At 44.5% G+C, this 19,900-nt stretch overlaps 1 protein-coding gene across 4 annotated transcripts in view; it reads left to right on the forward strand.

Annotated features, from left to right (window-relative positions):
- The window catches only part of LOC132149626 (RNA binding protein fox-1 homolog 3-like), a 162,557-nt gene that overhangs the window by 129,958 nt on the left and 12,699 nt on the right, over positions 1–19,900 (forward strand). For 2 of the 4 annotated variants that reach the window (XM_059559014.1, XM_059559015.1), the window contains 4 exons: positions 8,657–8,710; positions 10,890–10,982; positions 12,776–12,836; positions 12,924–12,977. In XM_059559014.1, the coding sequence (XP_059414997.1) occupies positions 8,657–8,710; positions 10,890–10,982; positions 12,776–12,836; positions 12,924–12,977 (262 nt within the window). The remainder of the gene's footprint in view (positions 1–8,656; positions 8,711–10,889; positions 10,983–12,775; positions 12,837–12,923; positions 12,978–19,900) is intronic. The other 2 variants (XM_059559016.1, XM_059559017.1) reach the window with 2 other exon arrangements.

Consider the following 19,900-nt stretch of genomic DNA (forward strand, 5'->3'; position numbering starts at 1 on the left):
TGAGCTCCCAATATAGTGTTCTTCCATAGCAAACGATGATACTCACAAGCTGTCAGTCATGTCATAATATAATAATTTGGCATTTGACTGGCGCTTTCATCTAAAGCGGCTTCAGTTGTATTCAATTGCAGCACAATCTTCTACTAAACTACTAATTGCTTCATTCCCTGCAGCGCTGTGCTAAGTTTTTACTGCACGTATGCATGAGAAAACTGCCACCACAGGGGGTCACTGAGCATGCTCAGTAGAGACAACCACTTCCCCAACTGTACGAAACTTTCCCACCAACTAATTCATCTCTATCACTGGTCCATTAGGCCTGGTTAAAACAATTAGCATCTGCAGCACGCTAGCCAGGGAAAACCCCACCATACAGCACAGAGCTCACACTGGGGAGTTAATGTGCTTGTGTGTGTCTCTGATTGAGCCCTCCACAGAATGTGCATGCATTTGAATAAACTGATAGATTTCAGCCCACAGTTTCCCACAGATGCTGATTGGATGTGCACTAATATTAAGCCATTGCAGCTGTACCACAAACAAAAAGACCATGAGCGCAGAGTCCTTTTAAGTGTTTTGTTTTAGTATCAGCTTTGCCTCAAATTCAAGATCATTTGATGAGATATATTTGAGTTCATATTGAGATCTCTGGCGTTTGATTGCAGATTTCGGTATCTTAGCAAATCTGAGCAGAGTTTGAGACATTGTTGAGCTCTCTTTTGAGACTCTAAGGGAGAAATGTGAGATTACTGAGGTCTGTCTGTCAGGAGAAACATCTGAGAAGAAGTCCACTGATGCAGAATCTCCATTTAATTTCACTGAAATTAAAACACTGATTTTTCTTTTCTAATTGCAGTGCTGTTAATGAAGACGAAGGCTTCCCGAATCTTTGTTTCTCATGTCTAGCGACTCGTTCCTGACTTCTCCTCTTTCACACAAACAGCTAATTAACATTATCATGTAATCTGATTAGTGCTGACCCTGTAACCCAGTCTATTCATCCTTTTTTGTAGCCCGTGTCTAGACAACAGCGCCGCTCTTGATCCTATTAGCACTTCCAGTGTCATCTCTCTCCATTCGGCACGGCACTCGCAGAGCTTTTATTATTTACCGCAGTGGCCAAATGATGGCGATGCAGCACGCTTGACAGGGTAATTACTTTTAATGAAATAATCCGACCATCGCAGACATCAATTAAAAGCCGCCCTCACTCTGCGCTCATTAGAGAGGTTTGCGCTCGTCCCTCATCCCTCCGCTTTCTAACGATCCACACAGCACGGGAGCTAAATCGAAGATTGGTGAACGTTTCCCCTCTTGGGAGCGATGGCACACAACATCAAGAGAGGGAGAGGAAGAGAGAAGAAAATGGATCTTGTCATCAGTGAAATAGACTGTACACACACAGTTCTGTTTATCTTTATTGTAATAAAAATAAAATGTGGACATAATTAAATTGTAGGGTGACCACCTGCTAATAAGCCCAAGGGGGGACAAGGGGTATGTTTCTGAGGGACAATGTGGGAGACTGCCTTGTGCGGCGGTGCCCCCACACCATGGGCAGACTAACTGATAGTGGTTTACCCATTTCTAGCACATACCACCTTACACGGTATATTAATAATGCCCTATTCCCCTAAACATGTGTAACTGCTGATGTTTGCTCATGACAGAATTGACAGAGGCACTTCCACTTATGATTTACTTTAGCTATTTAATTTTATTTATTTTTCATTACAATTTATTCACTTTAAATAAATAATAAAATAAAATTATAGGATTAAAATGAATTGTAGTTGCTCAACACCACAGGAACAGTTAAAAAAAAAAGTCTAAACTCACAACTCCAGAGGTTCACGGGGAGGAAGGATGGTGAACTCGCATGTTAGTAAAGGCAGGCGCATAAAAAAAAGTTTGAAACAGGACACACTTCTCTTTTTTAATTGATGATGGCGGTGCCTCAGAGTCTCTTTCTCCATTTTTCGAATTGGAAAGCGTGCATCTAAAAGTTCCTTCCCAGTGTGTCTGGTATGCACGTGCGTGCGCTGCCATGACAACAACGAAAAAGTTGACAACAACCTAGTCAGCAGTTCAACTGAGGGGTGGGTGTGGCAAAAGTAGCGTTCTGAACTGTCAAGTAATGTTCGTTTGGCTGCCTGGGGCTCGAGAATATAGAGTGACCAACTTTTTTTGAGCAAGCATTGATTATGCATGACACAGTCTCAATTTGCGGGACGCATGAATTGGGCTTAAAACGCTGTTCGCGCACGCGCTACACGGGACGGGTGGTCACCCTATTAAATTGCCTGATTTTGTTCCTCTCTCAGGGTCAGTGTCAGGCCTATGACGAGAGCTTACGCCCCGAGACTACAGAAACATCACATTAGACACCTCGCCTCACCTCACACCACAGACTTTACCTGAGAAACCTCATCTGAGAGACCTCATGCTAGAGACCTCACTGCAAAAACATCATATTAGACACCACACACCACTGACTTCACCTGAGAAACCTCATCTGAGAGACCTCATGCTAGAGACCTCACTGCAAAAACATCATATTAGACACCACACACCACAGACTTCACCTGAGAAACCTCATCTGAGAGACCTCATGCTAGAGACCTCACTGCAAAACATCATATTAGACACCACACACCACTGACTTCTACTGAAAAACCTCATCTGAGAGACCTCATGCTAGAGACCTCACTGCAAAACATCATATTAGACACCTCACACCACTGACTTCACCTGAGAGACCTCATGCCAGAGACCTCACTGCAAAAACATCATATTAGACACCACACACCACTGACTTCTACTGAAAAACCTCACCTGAGAGACCTCATGCTAGAGACCTCACTGCAAAAACATCATATTAGACACCACACACCACTGACTTCACCTGAGAAACCTCATCTGAGAGACCTCACGCCAGAGACCTCACTGCAAAAACATCATATTAGACACCACACACCACTGACTTCACCTGAGAAACCTCATCTGAGAGACCTCACGCCAGAGACCTCACTGCAAAAACATCACGATAGACACCTCACACCACTGACTTCTACTGAAAAACCTCACCTGAGAGACTTCACGCCAGAGACCTCACTGCAAAAACATCACGATAGACACCTCACACCACTGACTTCTACTGAAAAACCTCACCTGAGAGACTTCACGCCAGAGCCCTCACTGCAAAAACATCAAATTAGCCACCACACACCACTGACTTCTACTGAAAAACCTCACCTGAGAGACCTCATGCTAGAGACCTCACTGCAAAAACATCACGATAGACACCTCACACCACTGACTTCTACTGAAAAACCTCACCTGAGAGACTTCACGCCAGAGACCTCACTGCAAAAACATCATATTAGACACCACACACCACTGACTTCTACTGAAAAACCTCACCTGAGAGACTTCACGCCAGAGACCTCACTGCAAAAACATCATATTAGACACCACACACCACTGACTTCTACTGAAAAACCTCACCTGATAGACCTCACGCTAGACACCTCACTGCAAAAACATCATATTAGACACCACACACCACAGACTTCACCTGAGAAACCTCATCTGAGAGACCTCACGCCAGAGACCTCACTGCAAAAACATCACGATAGACACCTCACACCACTGACTTCTACTGAAAAACCTCACCTGATAGACCTCACACCAGAGACCTCATTGCAAAAACATCACGATAGACACCTCACACCACTGACTTCTACTGAAAAACCTCACCTGATAGACCTCACACCAGAGACCTCACTGCAAAAACATCATATTAGACACCACACACCACTGACTTCTACTGAAAAACCTCACCTGATAGACCTCACGCCAGAGACCTCACTGCAAAAACATCATATTAGACACCACACACCACAGACTTCGCCTGAGAAACCTCATCTGAGAGACCTCACTGCAAAAACATCATATTAGACACTTCACACCACTGACTTCACCTGAGAGACCTCACGCCAGAGACCTCACTGCAAAAACATCACAATAGACACCTCACACCACAGACTTCTACTGAAAAACCTCACCTGAAAGACCTCACGCTAGAGACCTCACTGCAAAAACATCATATTAGACACCACACACCACTGACTTCTACTGAAAAACCTCACCTGAGAGACCTCACGCTAGAGACCTCACTGCAAAAACATCATATTAGACACCACACACCACTGACTTCACCTGAGAAACCTCATCTGAGAGACCTCATGCTAGAGACCTCACTGCAAAAACATCATATTAGACACCACACACCACTGACTTCACCTGAGAAACCTCATCTGAGAGACCTCATGCTAGAGACCTCACTGCAAAAACATCATATTAGACACCACACACCACTGACTTCACCTGAGAGACCTCATGCCAGAGACCTCACTGCAAAAACATCATATTAGACACCACACACCACTGACTTCACCTGAGAAACCTCATCTGAGAGACCTCATGCTAGAGACCTCATTGCAAAAACATCATATTAGACACCACACACCACTGACTTCACCTGAGAAACCTCATCTGAGAGACCTCATGCTAGAGACCTCATTGCAAAAACATCATATTAGACACCACACACCACTGACTTCACCTGAGAAACCTCATCTGAGAGACCTCATGCTAGAGACCTCATTGCAAAAAACATCATATTAGACACCACACACCACTGACTTCACCTGAGAAACCTCATCTGAGAGACCTCATGCTAGAGACCTCACTGCAAAAACATCATATTAGACACCACACACCACTGACTTCACCTGAGAAACCTCATCTGAGAGACCTCATGCTAGAGACCTCACTGCAAAACATCATATTAGACACCACACACCACTGACTTCTACTGAAAAACCTCACCTGAGAGACCTCATGCTAGAGACCTCACTGCAAAACATCATATTAGACACCACACACCACTGACTTCACCTGAGAAACCTCATCTGAGAGACCTCATGCTAGAGACCTCATTGCAAAAAACATCATATTAGACACCACACACCACTGACTTCACCTGAGAAACCTCATCTGAGAGACCTCATGCTAGAGACCTCATTGCAAAAAACATCCTATTAGACACCACACACCACTGACTTCACCTGAGAAACCTCATCTGAGAGACCTCACGCCAGAGACCTCACTGCAAAAACATCACGATAGACACCTCACACCACTGACTTCTACTGAAAAACCTCACCTGAGAGACCTCATGCTAGAGACCTCACTGCAAAAACATCATATTAGACACCACACACCACTGACTTCACCTGAGAGACCTCATGCCAGAGACCTCACTGCAAAAACATCATATTAGACACCACACACCACTGACTTCACCTGAGAAACCTCATCTGAGAGACCTCACGCCAGAGACCTCACTGCAAAAACATCATATTAGACACCACACACCACTGACTTCACCTGAGAAACCTCATCTGAGAGACCTCACGCCAGAGACCTCACTGCAAAAACATCACGATAGACACCTCACACCACTGACTTCTACTGAAAAACCTCACCTGAGAGACCTCATGCTAGAGACCTCACTGCAAAAACATCATATTAGACACCACACACCACTGACTTCACCTGAGAAACCTCATCTGAGAGACCTCACGCCAGAGACCTCACTGCAAAAACATCATATTAGACACCACACACCACTGACTTCACCTGAGAAACCTCATCTGAGAGACCTCACGCCAGAGACCTCACTGCAAAAACATCACGCTAGACACCTCACACCACTGACTTTTACTGAAAAACCTCACCTGAGAGACTTCACGCCAGAGACCTCACTGCAAAAACATCACGATAGACACCTCACACCACTGACTTCTACTGAAAAACCTCACCTGAGAGACTTCACGCCAGAGACCTCACTGCAAAAACATCATATTAGACACCACACACCACTGACTTCACCTGAGAAACCTCATCTGAGAGACCTCACGCCAGAGACCTCACTGCAAAAACATCACGATAGACACCTCACACCACTGACTTCTACTGAAAAACCTCACCTGAGAGACCTCATGCTAGAGACCTCACTGCAAAAACATCACGATAGACACCTCACACCACTGACTTCTACTGAAAAACCACACCTGGTAGACCTCACGCTAGAGACCTCACTGCAAAAACATCATATTAGACACCACACACCACTGACTTCTACTGAAAAACCTCACCTGAGAGACCTCATGCTAGAGACCTCACTGCAAAAACATCACGATAGACACCTCACACCACTAACTTCTACTGAAAAACCTCACCTGATAGACCTCACACCAGAGACCTCACTGCAAAAACATCATATTAGACACCACACACCACTGACTTCACCTGAGAAACCTCACCTGAGAGACCTCACGCCAGAGACCTCACTGCAAAAACATCACGATAGACACCTCACACCACTGACTTCTACTGAAAAACCTCACCTGATAGACCTCACACCAGAGACCTCATTGCAAAAACATCACGATAGACACCTCACACCACTGACTTCTACTGAAAAACCTCACCTGATAGACCTCACACCAGAGACCTCACTGCAAAAACATCATATTAGACACCACACACCACTGACTTCTACTGAAAAACCTCACCTGATAGACCTCACGCCAGAGACCTCACTGCAAAAACATCATATTAGACACCACACACCACAGACTTCGCCTGAGAAACCTCATCTGAGAGACCTCACTGCAAAAACATCATATTAGACACCTCACACCACTGACTTCACCTGAGAGACCTCACGCCAGAGACCTCACTGCAAAAACATCACGATAGACACCTCACACCACAGACTTCTACTGAAAAACCTCACCTGAGAGACCTCACACTAGAGACCTCACTGCAAAAACATCATATTAGACACCACACACCACTGACTTCACCTGAGAGACCTCATGCTAGAGACCTCACTGCAAAAACATCATATTAGACACCACACACCACTGACTTCACCTGAGAAACCTCATCTGAGAGACCTCATGCTAGAGACCTCACTGCAAAAACATCATATTAGACACCACACACCACTGACTTCACCTGAGAAACCTCATCTGAGAGACCTCATGCTAGAGACTTCACTGCAAAAACATCATATTAGACACCACACACCACTGACTTCACCTGAGAAACCTCATCTGAGAGACCTCATGCTAGAGACCTCACTGCAAAAACATCACGATAGACACCTCACACCACTGACTTCTACTGAAAAACCTCATCTGAGAGACCTCACGCCAGAGACCTCACTGCAAAAACATCACGATAGACACCTCACACCACTGACTTCTACTGAAAAACCTCACCTGAGAGACTTCACGCCAGAGACCTCACTGCAAAAACATCACGATAGACACCTCACACCACTGACTTCTACTGAAAAACCTCACCTGAGAGACCTCATGCTAGAGACCTCACTGCAAAAACATCATATTAGACACCACACACCACTGACTTCACTTGAGAAACCTCATCTGAGAGACCTCATGCTAGAGACCTCACTGCAAAAACATCACGATAGACACCTCACACCACTGACTTCTACTGAAAAACCTCACCTGAGAGACCTCACGCTAGAGACCTCACTGCAAAAACATCACGATAGACACCTCACACCACTGACTTCTACTGAAAAACCTCACCTGAGAGACCTCATGTTAGAGACCTCACTGCAAAAACATCATATTAGACACCACACACCACTGACTTCTACTCAAAAACCTCACCTGAGAGACCTCATGCTAGAGACCTCACTGCAAAAACATCACGATAGACACCTCACACCACTGACTTCTACTGAAAAACCTCACCTGAGAGACCTCACGCTAGAGACCTCACTGCAAAAAAATCATATTAGACACCACACACCACTGACTTCACCTGAGAGACCTCACGCCAGAGACCTCACTGCAAAAACATCATATTAGACACCTCACACCACAGACTTCTACTGAAAAACCTCACCTGAGAGACCTCACGCTAGAGACCTCACTGCAAAAAAATCATATTAGACACCACACACCACTGACTTCACCTGAGAGACCTCACGCCAGAGACCTCACTGCAAAAACATCACGATAGACACCTCACACCACTGACTTCTACTGAAAAACCTCACCTGAGAGACCTCACTGCAAAAACATCATATTAGACCACAGACTTTTAATGGAAAAATCCTCACGTGATACATTCTAAAAAAAATAATCTTAGAAACCTCACATCACAGACTTTACATGAAAGACCTCACACCAGAGACTCCATGTACATCACACTATGTACCTCACGCCAGAGACCTTGGAGTCTGCAGACACTTAATAAAACTGTGGAATGAGGTTAAAGCAAGAGAATTGCAAAAGTTTTTCACAAACTAAACTCTGGGAAAGTTGTTTTCTGAAGCCTGCAGTGGGAAGCATCTAACATGTCCTGTGTGTTATGTAATTTCCAGTTTTGCCGGATGCATGATGTTATTATTTCATCCCAGGTTTCAAGCCCCACTTTCTCATGGACACAGAGGCTCCTAATCGATTTATCTCTCTCGTATTCCCGTTTTCATCTTGCTTTTCTCTCCCTCGCTCTCTCTTTTTCTTGCTCTCTTTTTCTGCAGCAATTTGGGAAGATCTTAGACGTGGAGATTATCTTTAATGAAAGAGGATCAAAGGTAGGAATGACGCTTGCTTTCTTCTCCTCTCTGTTTGTGAAGCCACAGACTTTCTCGTTCTCTTCTGAACTCTTTATTGGCTTAGAGACGCCGGTTTGATCTTCCTCGACTCAGATTAAAGACTATAAAGTCAAAGAACAAAACAGACACAGCAGTGCACATAATCAGAGCGCTGGCTGTGGATAGAGGTCAGCTGAGGACTTCACACTCACTGATCCACTGTTTGTTCAGACGAAAGACAAAATAAAGGATAAACTCTAGAGCAGCTGATGTTTACTTCAATGCTGTATGTGATAAAATACTTAAAACTAAAATTACTAATTAGAAATTAAAATAATAATAATAAACTGAACCTAGGTTATAATAAATGTATTTTTTTAAATAAATAAACAAAATAAGAACAGATGACAAAATTACTAAAACTGAGCTAAAATTTTAATTAAAACTGAAAATATAAAATGAATCAGAGTTCAGAATATTGATAAAAAATATAATAGTGCATAAATAATAGTATTTAAAGTCAGTTTAAATAGTTGAGATATACCCGAAAAAGTAGCATACTAAATATAAAATACCAGCTGATTTGCAATAGATTTCAATCAATTGAATTACATAAAATATAAAAAATGTATATACCAATATTTATATGTTATAACATTGACCTGATTGCTTCATTATATAGTGACTCTTAATGTATGGCAGTGGTTTTATTGTGACATCTAGCTCCGGTCTCCTCTATAGCTATCTACTAATTGAAGCTTTAACCCTGTGTTACTATAAAGTTGGCTAATTTTTCATAAACACTACAGTACAGCTTTATATCTGTGGTATCCAACAGAAATAATAGTCACAATGACTTTTGAAAAGTGATGTTAAGTTGCAGTCATGACATGCGGTCAGTGTTCAGTGTGTAATCGTGTCCCACCGTCCCCCACAGCTACAGTAGATAAGATAAAGATGACAACCATTCACTGCTGTGTGCCCCACAAAGCCCATTACCCATGATGCCTTGCTGCCCCCACCTCCAGTGTTGATGTGTAATGAACCCACCGGCCCATTAATAAACAATCTATTTTCTAAGAAGCAGCAATTTGCATTCAATATGTTTGTCCCTTTTGAAAAATGGGCTGTGTTTTGGCCCTCTGTGTAAGCTCATTATTGTGTGATAAAACAGAGCAGAAGCAGGCATGTGAGATGTCCACGGGACTCACGCGGCCCTCCGTTTATTCCTTTGTCTCTCTGACTGATATATTACATGAAGTTTCTGCGTGTGAGAGCGTCTGGGATAAAGCCACCCCTCGAGCTGCTAGTAGCTCATCCTGTATTAGCCAAACAGCATCAGTCCATCATCGGTAGCCCCGCCCCCTCTCCACTCCTATTGGACAGTGTGTCACCACCGACCACCGCAGACAGTATGATACATGCGTCTCATTAGAAATGTGTTATTAAACCAAATAAACAAACTATAATAAATTATAATAATTTAAATATAATAAATGTAATACAAAATAAAATGTAATAAAAAAAACAGTTGTTAACCAAAAATAATATGTATATTAGTCATTTATTAGAATTAAGCACATATTAATGCCTTATTCTACATCCCTAATACTACGGAATACCTAAACTTAACGACTATCTTACTAACTATCAATAAGCAGCAAGTTAGGAATTTATTGAGGGAAAAGTCGTAGTTACTAGTGAATAGGCGTTCCATAAAGTGTTGCCATAATTTACATTTATGCATTTAGCAGACGCTTTTATCCAAAGCGACTTTATTCAGGCTATACATTTTTTTACCAGTATGTAGAATTTTTCATTTTTCATATATATATATATATATAATGTGAAAATACAATTAAGATTTGAAATATGTTTATATGTAATTTTGACAGTTGACTTTGACTGTGAACTGACTCGCTTTAAAGCATCTTTAGTCACTTTTTTAACTCTGAGTAAAGCAATATTTCACACATGTGAGAGTCTGAAAGAGGTTTATCGGTGTCGTATGTTATTTCTGTCACTAACATTATCTGATTGCAGCTCTATTATCTGGTGTTTTACTGTAGCGTGTCTCTGTATCCCTCCTGATCATGTTCCTCCTCTCGTGGGCTCCTGGCTCTCTCCAAACCTGTTTCTCTCTCTCTCTCTCCTCCTGCTTCACTCCATGCGTCCGCAGGGCTTTGGCTTTGTAACTTTTGAAACGAGCACAGACGCAGATCATGCGCGGGAGAAACTAAACGGTACAATCGTAGAAGGACGTAAAATCGAGGTGCTTTCCTTTTTCCCTTCTCTCCGTCCTCCCTTCCTGCCTGCTGACCTCATTTCCTGTCCTCATCCTGAGATTCCCGAGCATCTGCACAATACCTGTCCGAGTTTGTGTGTGTGTTTGTGACATCTGAAAGCAATATTCTGGGTTAAATATGACTTATGATCTGTTGACAACTTTTGTGAAAAACAGTGTTAATCTCACAAAAAAAGTGTCTAGGTCATATTTATTAAAGGGGTTATATGATGCATTTTTAAAGATCATTATTTTGTCTATTTGGTGTAACAGAATATGTTGACATGCTTTAATGTTCAAAAAACATTATTGTAGGTCCTCTATGCCCCGCCTCTCTCAAACGCGTCATTTTCTACAAAGTCCCTCCTTTTGACGAGTGCAGTCTGCTCTGATTGGCCAACTGACCCAGTGCATTGTGATTGGCCGAACACCACAAGCACTTGATAGAAATATAACGCCCTTTCCATAATCGCGAGATTCATCTTTAAAAATAAATGTAAAGACAGCTAATAATGTCTTTAGTTTTACCATCAGTTCAAGCCCGAAAGAGGAAAAGAGTCTTGTGACAGACACAGTGATGAAGCTCATATGTGTTTGCAAACACAAGCCATGGACGGTTAAGACAGCTGACTCCACTGTGTGACCTTCTGTCTCACACACACACACACACACACACACACACACACACACACACGATGCATAAACCCCACATTTGAACAATCAATAGCAAATACTGAAACTAATAACAAAACATACTTACAGAAGCTGATTCAGAAGCGCCAGATTATTGTAGTAAAGTCAGAATGACCTATTCTCCTGGGTTCACGAAACAGTCGTCCATAAAATGTGTTGCTGTTCTGTTGAAAGTAATCTTAAAGATTCCTAAATGCATCTACTCTCTGAAGTCCAAATAAAGTGCTTTTGCTTTCTCCTAGATACACACACATCTCCCTGATATGACTGCTTCAACACTAACTGTGTTACTGAAACTATGCCTTCTTTCTTTGCGTGAACATTTGGGCGCCATTATGTAAATATATCCACACATTGATGTAGACATGTGGGGGGCGTGTTTGAATGAGTCATTTTAGGGGGGCGTGGCAGAGTGGCCTTAACTTTTATAAAAAATATCTCTTTGTATTTGAGACTTTAGTCTCTGCAACTTTACAGATCTTCTTTATGCACCAAGAGCTTGTAACCCTCCAAAGAGAAAGGAAAAAAATCACATCATATGACCCCTTTAAATGTGCAAAAATAAATAAATAAATATATATATATACCATCAATACATCAATTAAGTTGAATATGACCCAGACTATATTTTTATCTCTGAGAACAATTGAATCTATTTGATTTAAAGTTGAATCTTTAAAATATAAAGAGCTGAATCTTATTTTATTCAACATCCTCCACCATTTTACTTTTAATAATGCACAACCAGTTTAAAACCAACTGTATTGCATATCATACATCTTGTGTTGTTTACTTTAGTTATTAATGAGAGATTTTTTTCCATTGCTTGTGTGTGTGTCATCAATTCAAAGCATCAGTTAACAAAAACTGCAAAAATGAAGCTAAATATCCAAATATAGTAACACATTCTGTAAAGTGTGGTGTGCATGTCTCAGAACAGCAAGAAGAGATGCATTATGGGTGATTACAGGAAGAGCAGAGGGATATTACTCACATGCATGCATGTTTGCATGAGTGCAGTGTTCGTATGCATGTGTTTTTGATGTATGTTCCTGCGGCGCGCTCACATCTCTCTCTCTCTCTCTCAGGTGAATAACGCCACGGCGAGAGTGATGACAAATAAGAAAGTAGTAAACCCGTACACAAACAGTAAGCATTACAGCCGTTTAACGTGTCTGACTCTCCCTGACAGATGCGGGATCTGGTAAAGCACATCTCTGTACTGTGTTTCTGCAGGCTGGAAACTCAATCCGGTGGTAGGAGCAGTTTACGGACCTGAGCTCTATGCAGGTGAGCATCAGAGCATCACTGTATTCTATTGTCTTGCACACCTGTTTGCACAGAGATCACAGTAAGATATCCATTTGACCGTTGCTGAAACATCTTTACTTTAAAAACAGTCATTGCCCACATCACTCATATGTTAATAAACTGTAATTATCAAGTGTTTTTTCAAAAGACATGAAAACCTTTTGTTCATGCAAAGCTTGCTACAGCAATGGGACTGTGATGGCTTTAAGGTGCACATAATTGGCCTAACGAAGGTACCCAATGGTGGCTGAAGATTTCCTGCGTGTTCAGTCTTTTTTGGTAGCTTCAGTTAAATTCTAATCAGACTCCATGTTATTATGACCTTGAATTTAGGTTAGAATGTCAATGAGTATTGATCATTCATAGGATAATCTATCTATTCATTTAACGCGTTAATCTTATTGTACTCATTCATTCGGATTCCTATAACACCTGGATCTCATCCTCAGAAACTCATTGGTCATTAGATGGAGGCGATTGACTAATACTCTAGAAGCTGTGTACCTACTTTGCTAATTCCAGAACATATTATTTAGTCGTCATCTGATCACACTTAATTAACGTAAGACTATATCTAACCAGAGGTCATGACCATTTGGTGCCAAATGGTGATTGTGCCGCATACGGCTTCGTCAGTGCTTGGCGCTCCAGTGTTTGTACCGTTTTTGTTCGTTTTTCCTGTTTTTGGTTTCACAATCAGTTTCACCAGGGATTAATTGCTGAAAATTGGGCTGAACACACCACAAAATCAGATTTCAGTTATTCAGACAGTCATTTTATACACATCAGTTTCTCATTCTTTTGAACAAGTTGCGATGGCTTTGGTAAATTCATGCGACTGATTATAGACATTGATCTGCGGTTTCCTACATTATCAGTTGCTAATGTCATGTTGCTCAAAATGTATTTTAAAGTTCTCTGTGCAACAGTCTTAGCCCTCAAAACATCTAGGCATTGGTTCATTGTATAAGTCATTAAATGCAAAATGGTTGATCTAGTTGTCACAAACTGTCAAGCACATTTCTATTAGAGTTTTTGTAAATTTGTCATGAACTGTGCAGGTGGATCTTGACTTTCACTAATGAAAAGAATGTAGATCAGCAAATGATAAACCAGTTCTCTGAAATTGCTCAAAGGTGCATCTCATAAAGCATATTTACAGAGGACAAAACAAGAGTTAGAAATTCTGACAATGGATATTTCCTCTCCATTGGCCTGACGAATCAACAGTAGCCCTGTGGCCGATGACATTTCGACCACACCTTCTGCTATTGGTGAAGCTGAAGCCAGCCTCATTCACTCACAGTATATGAAGTTGTGAGACGGTTCACTTGACTCTAATACCACTTTGCATTGCAAGAGAAGATAATCGTTGTGATGTAGATGAGAATCTGTGGTCTGACAGACAGGCAAAATAATTGGATATTTTTGCCTTTCTGCCCTTATTTCTTTGCTATATCACAACTTTTTTTTTTCAGACCATAGCAAATTGTAACTGTGAATCCTATCCAGTCTCTTTCAATCAATATCCCACACAGTAATGTGTACATGTGTACTTTTGAAATGGATGTATGGCGTACATAAGAAGAGCAGCTTTCTGGATTCCAATACAGTAACTTCCATCCAATCTGTTGCCATAGTTTACATCAGGTAATACTAACAGAGTGCACTGTAATATTGACAACACGACTAAGCATTTTGACTAGCTTGTTTGTGAACAATGACTCAAGGACTTTTCATTCTGATGGCACTGATGTGTTCATTGACATAAATACATACTTTTGAGAGATGAACTAAAGATTTTGATTAAGTTACAGGCTTTTGCAGGGAAAATCCATTATGTGGTGCTGTTTGTACGATTTGTTTTGAGAAATGCACATACTACTTTTCAAATAGTAAGGATGATTCGAGAAATGCACCAAAGTGACTGAGAAAAACTATAATATACTGTGTTTGTGTTGTCTAGGGTGATGGATGGGTGGATGGACAGATGGATGGATGGTTTCTAAAGTGTTCTGGCTGTTTGCTCGGGTAATAGATAGTTAGATAGTGCTGCAGGACGACACACACAGATGTCTGATCAGTAGTGTAAGTGATGTTTGTCATGTATCTGCTGCTATTATCTCAGACGGGCTCACTGCAGATGTATTAGGGGCTCTGTCCCGTCCAGGCTGATCCGGGGTTAAATGTCTTGCTTAGAGGCACAGTGCTGATGTCAGTGATTTCCCACTTTGTGGACAAGAAGCCAAGAGCGCTGTGTTAGCACTCCTCAACCGCCAATCCAGCAGCACCAATAAAACGACTCATGCTAGCGTGATATTAGCGAAACTAGATGCCACGTTGGTTTCCATTCCTAATAAACGCACAGGCTATTGAACACAGCGTAACCGCTGCTGTAATTTATGGCAGTCAGATGGTGGTCGTATCATTAGCGCTGCTAGTTAGCTCTGGGCTCCATTTGATTAGCAGTCACGGATCACATTGCTTTTAAAACTCTTCAGTTGCACAAATGTAGAATTCAGTGCAGAGTAATTGGCTTTAGTTCGTTTCGCACACTCCGTTTTGAGTTCATCCTGATATGCCCTCGAGTCTCGATGACTGTAAAAGTCTTTCATAAGGAAAATTAAATGACATTAAAGCTCAGCAGAGCCATACGCTAACACACACACACACACTCTCTCTCTCACACACACACACAAACACACACACACACACACACACACACACACACACTGTCACGAAGGGGATTCAAGAAACACGGAGAGATCCAAATGCAGGTATGCGGTTTATTTAGGGGCAATCCAAAAAGCATAAACAGTCCAGGCAGGGTCAAAACCAGAATATCCAAACAACATGAAAACAGACAATAACACACGGCAAGGGCAAGACTACGGAAAGCATGAAACATACACAAGGACTCCGTGACACAGACTCAGACAGACCGGGTATAAATACACAAAAGGATGATGGGGAAACAGGAGACAGGTGGGGAACAATCAATTACCTAAACAAGGAAGAAGGTGACCAAATAAGGAGACAGGAAGTGATAAGGTGACAGACACCGTGAGAAAGGAGGACATCTAGTGGAAACCCAGGGACACAACCCAGACACTGTGACAGAACCCCCCCTCTACGGAGCGGCTCCCAGACACTCCACGACAGACACAAAACAGACCAGGAGGGAGGTGGACAGGTGGAGGCTCAGGGGGAGGGATGGAGGGCCAGAAAAGAAAGACATTGGAAACAGGCACCAGAAAGTAACCACAAAACAGGAAGACCAGGAGGGAGGAGGACTGGAGGAGGTTCAGGGGGAGGGATGGAGGGCCAGACTACAGAGAGGAACAGGGACAGGAGTAAATACAAAAACAACAAATAAAAAACAACATGAAGCCCCCCAGGGCGGGGCAGAAGACCACCACGTCCTTGTGGTCGAGGCCAGAGTCCTCCAGGGCGGGGCAGAAGACCACCACAACCGTGTAGTCAGGGCAAGCGCCCCCCAGGGCGGAGCAGAAGACCACCACGTCCGTGTGGTCAGAGCAGAAGCCCCCCAGGGCGGAGCAGAAGACCACCACGTCCTCGTGGTCAGAGCGGACGCCCCCCAGGGCGGAGCAGAGGACCACCACGTCCTCGTGGTCAGAGCGGACGCCCCCCAGGGCGGAGCAGAGGACCACCACGTCCGTGTGGTCAGAACGGAAGCCCCCCAGGGCGGAGCAGAGGACCACCACGTCCGTGTGGTCAGAACGGAAGCCCCCCAGGGCGGAGCAGAGGACCACCACGTCCGTGTGGTCAGAACGGAAGCCCCCCAGGGCGGAGCAGAGGACCACCACGTCCGTGTGGTCAGAACGGAAGCCCCCCAGGGCGGAGCAGAGGACCACCATGTCCGTGTGGTCAGAACGGAAGCCCCCCAGGGCGGAGCAGAGGACCACCATGTCCTCGTGGTCAGAGCGGAAGCCCCCCAGGGCGGAGCGGATGACCACCACCCCCCTGTGGTCGATGCCGGAGTCCAACAGGCCCGAGCAGCAGCCCACCCAGTGACTTGACTTGACTCTGAACGTCCAACGGTGACCCGCCCTGACTCTGGAAGGTCATCAGTGACTGGCCCTGACTCTGGAGAGTCCACTGGGACCTGACTCGACTCTGGACGGTCAACAGGAACTAGCCCTGACTCTAGACCGGTCTTGGGCACCGCCTCGGGAACGGCATCGGGCACCGCCTCAGCCTCCGGAACGGCATCGGGCACCGCCTCGGCCTCCGGAACAGCATCGGGCACCGCCTCGGCATCGGGCACCGCCTCGGCCTCCGGAACAGCATCGGGCACCGCCTCGGCATCGGGCACCGCCTCGGCCTCCGGAACGGCATCGGGCACCGCCTCGGCCTCCGGAACGGCATCGGGCACCGCCTCGGCCTCCGGAACGGCATCGGGCACCGCCTCGGCCTCCGGAACGGCATCGCCCTCCGGAACAGCATCAGCCTCCGGAACAGCATGGGCCTCGGGCACCGCCTCGGCCTCCGGAACGGCATCGGGCACCGCCTCGGCCTCCGGAACAGCATCGGGCACCGCCTCGGCATCGGGCACCGCCTCGGCCTCCGGAACAGCATCGGGCACCGCCTCGGCATCGGGCACCGCCTCGGCCTCCGGAACAGCATCGGGCACCGCCTCGGCATCGGGCACCGCCTCGGCCTCCGGAACAGCATCGGGCACCGCCTCGGCATCGGGCACCGCCTCGGCCTCCGGAACAGCATCGGGCACCGCCTCGGCATCGGGCACCGCCTCGGCTTCGGGCACCGCCTCGGCCTCCGGAACAGCATCGGGCACCGCCTCGGCCTCCGGAACAGCATCGGGCACCGCCTCGGCCTCCGGAACAGCATCGGGCACCGCCTCGGCCTCCGGAACAGCATCGGCCTCCGGAACAGCATCGGGCACCGCCTCGGCTTCCGGAACAGCATCGGGCACCGCCTCGGCCTCCGGAACAGCATCGGGCACCGCCTCGGCATCGGGCACCGCCTCGGTCTCCGGAACAGCATCGGGCACGGCCTCGGTCTCCGGAACAGCATCGGGCACCGCCTCGGGAACGTCCTCTGGGCCTTGAGGAACGGTAGACGCCTGTCTCCTCCTCCTCCGCCCTCTATGTTGGCGAGCCGGTGACACCTTATCTGGAGACTCAGGCGTTGAGTCGGCCATCTTGTGCTGTGGCCCCAAGCTGGCGGCCACCTTGTGCTGTGGCGCTGGGCTGGCGGCCATCTTGTGCTGTGGCGCTGGGCTGGCGGCCATCTTGTGCTGTGGCGCTGGGCTGGCGGCCATCTTGTGCTGTGGCCCTGGATTGGCGGCCATCTTGAGCTGTGGTGCTGGGCTGGGGACCGCCCCACCGGAAGAGACCGGAGTGGCTGGGGCATTCCACAGAAGCCGATGCTGCACATAGTACACAAACTCCCAGTATTCCAGTGTCTCTAAATGTACCATCTCCTCCTGAGACAATGGATCATTCAGCCCGCCGTTGAAGTAGTCCTTCAAGGCCGCATCGTTGTATCCCATACCCTCGGCCAGGGACCAGAACACCTGTGCCAGGGCACCCACCTCATTGCCCTCTTGGCGGAGGGCGATCAGCCGGAGATACTTAGCTCTCCGCTCCGCCATCTTGGCTGGGGAACGGGAAAAAGACATACCGCTGGATCTCAGTGCGACGGGAGTCCTTCTGTCACGAAGGGGATTCAAGAAACACGGAGAGATCCAAATGCAGGTATGCGGTTTATTTAGGGGCAATCCAAAAAGCATAAACAGTCCAGGCAGGGTCAAAACCAGAATATCCAAACAACATGAAAACAGACAATAACACACGGCAAGGGCAAGACTACGGAAAGCATGAAACATACACAAGGACTCCGTGACACAGACTCAGACAGACCGGGTATAAATACACAAAAGGATGATGGGGAAACAGGAGACAGGTGGGGAACAATCAATTACCTAAACAAGGAGGAAGGTGACCAAATAAGGAGACAGGAAGTGATAAGGTGACAGACACCGCGAGAAAGGAGGACATCTAGTGGAAACCCAGGGACACAACCCAGACACTGTGACACACACACACACACACACACACACACACACACACACACACACACACACACACACACACACAGCTTATTCACCAGAACATACAGGGTTACCTACAGATACAGGTAACATTAGAGTGACTGATAGATTTAAATAAATCAAATAAATAGTAAATAAATAGATGTATTTAGTTAGTAAGTTATTTACTTATATTTACTTATATTTAAATATTACTTAATAGATAGATAGACAGACAGACAGATGGATAAATATGTATTTAAATTTATATTTTTATGTGTATATAGAGGAATTAATTGGCTAATATTGATCTTTTTTGTATTATTTTCATGTTTTACTTTTATTCTGAAATATATTAGAAATAAATGTAATTTTTATTTTATATTAAATAATATTTATATCTATATATTTTTTATGAAGATAATGTATTTTTTATTATAGATTTTTTAAATGTATATTACATATTGAGTCAATTTGCATGAATCAGCACTGAACTGATTCACAATAATGAATCAGACTTTGTTAAAAGTTGTGAAACTAATAAGTACACATACATATCAAAAGTGCATTAAAATATTTACAATCATGCTTTCATGATTTTATTGTAAATATAACTTTATATACAAATAGATAAATATAATATACATATATGGTCCTTCAGGCTACATCAGATACTATTATGGTAATACTGTTGTAATTTAAGTGTTTTTCTGTTAGTGTAGTGTGTGTGTGTGTGTGTGTGTGTGTGTGTGTGTGAGAAGTGTCCAATCACACTTAACAGAATGTGAGAGTCTCTGTCCTATGGATGGATTTTGCAAGTGTCTCAGAT

The sequence above is a fragment of the Carassius carassius genome, chromosome 9, assembly GCF_963082965.1.
Source record: "Carassius carassius chromosome 9, fCarCar2.1, whole genome shotgun sequence".
NCBI lineage: Eukaryota > Metazoa > Chordata > Actinopteri > Cypriniformes > Cyprinidae > Carassius > Carassius carassius.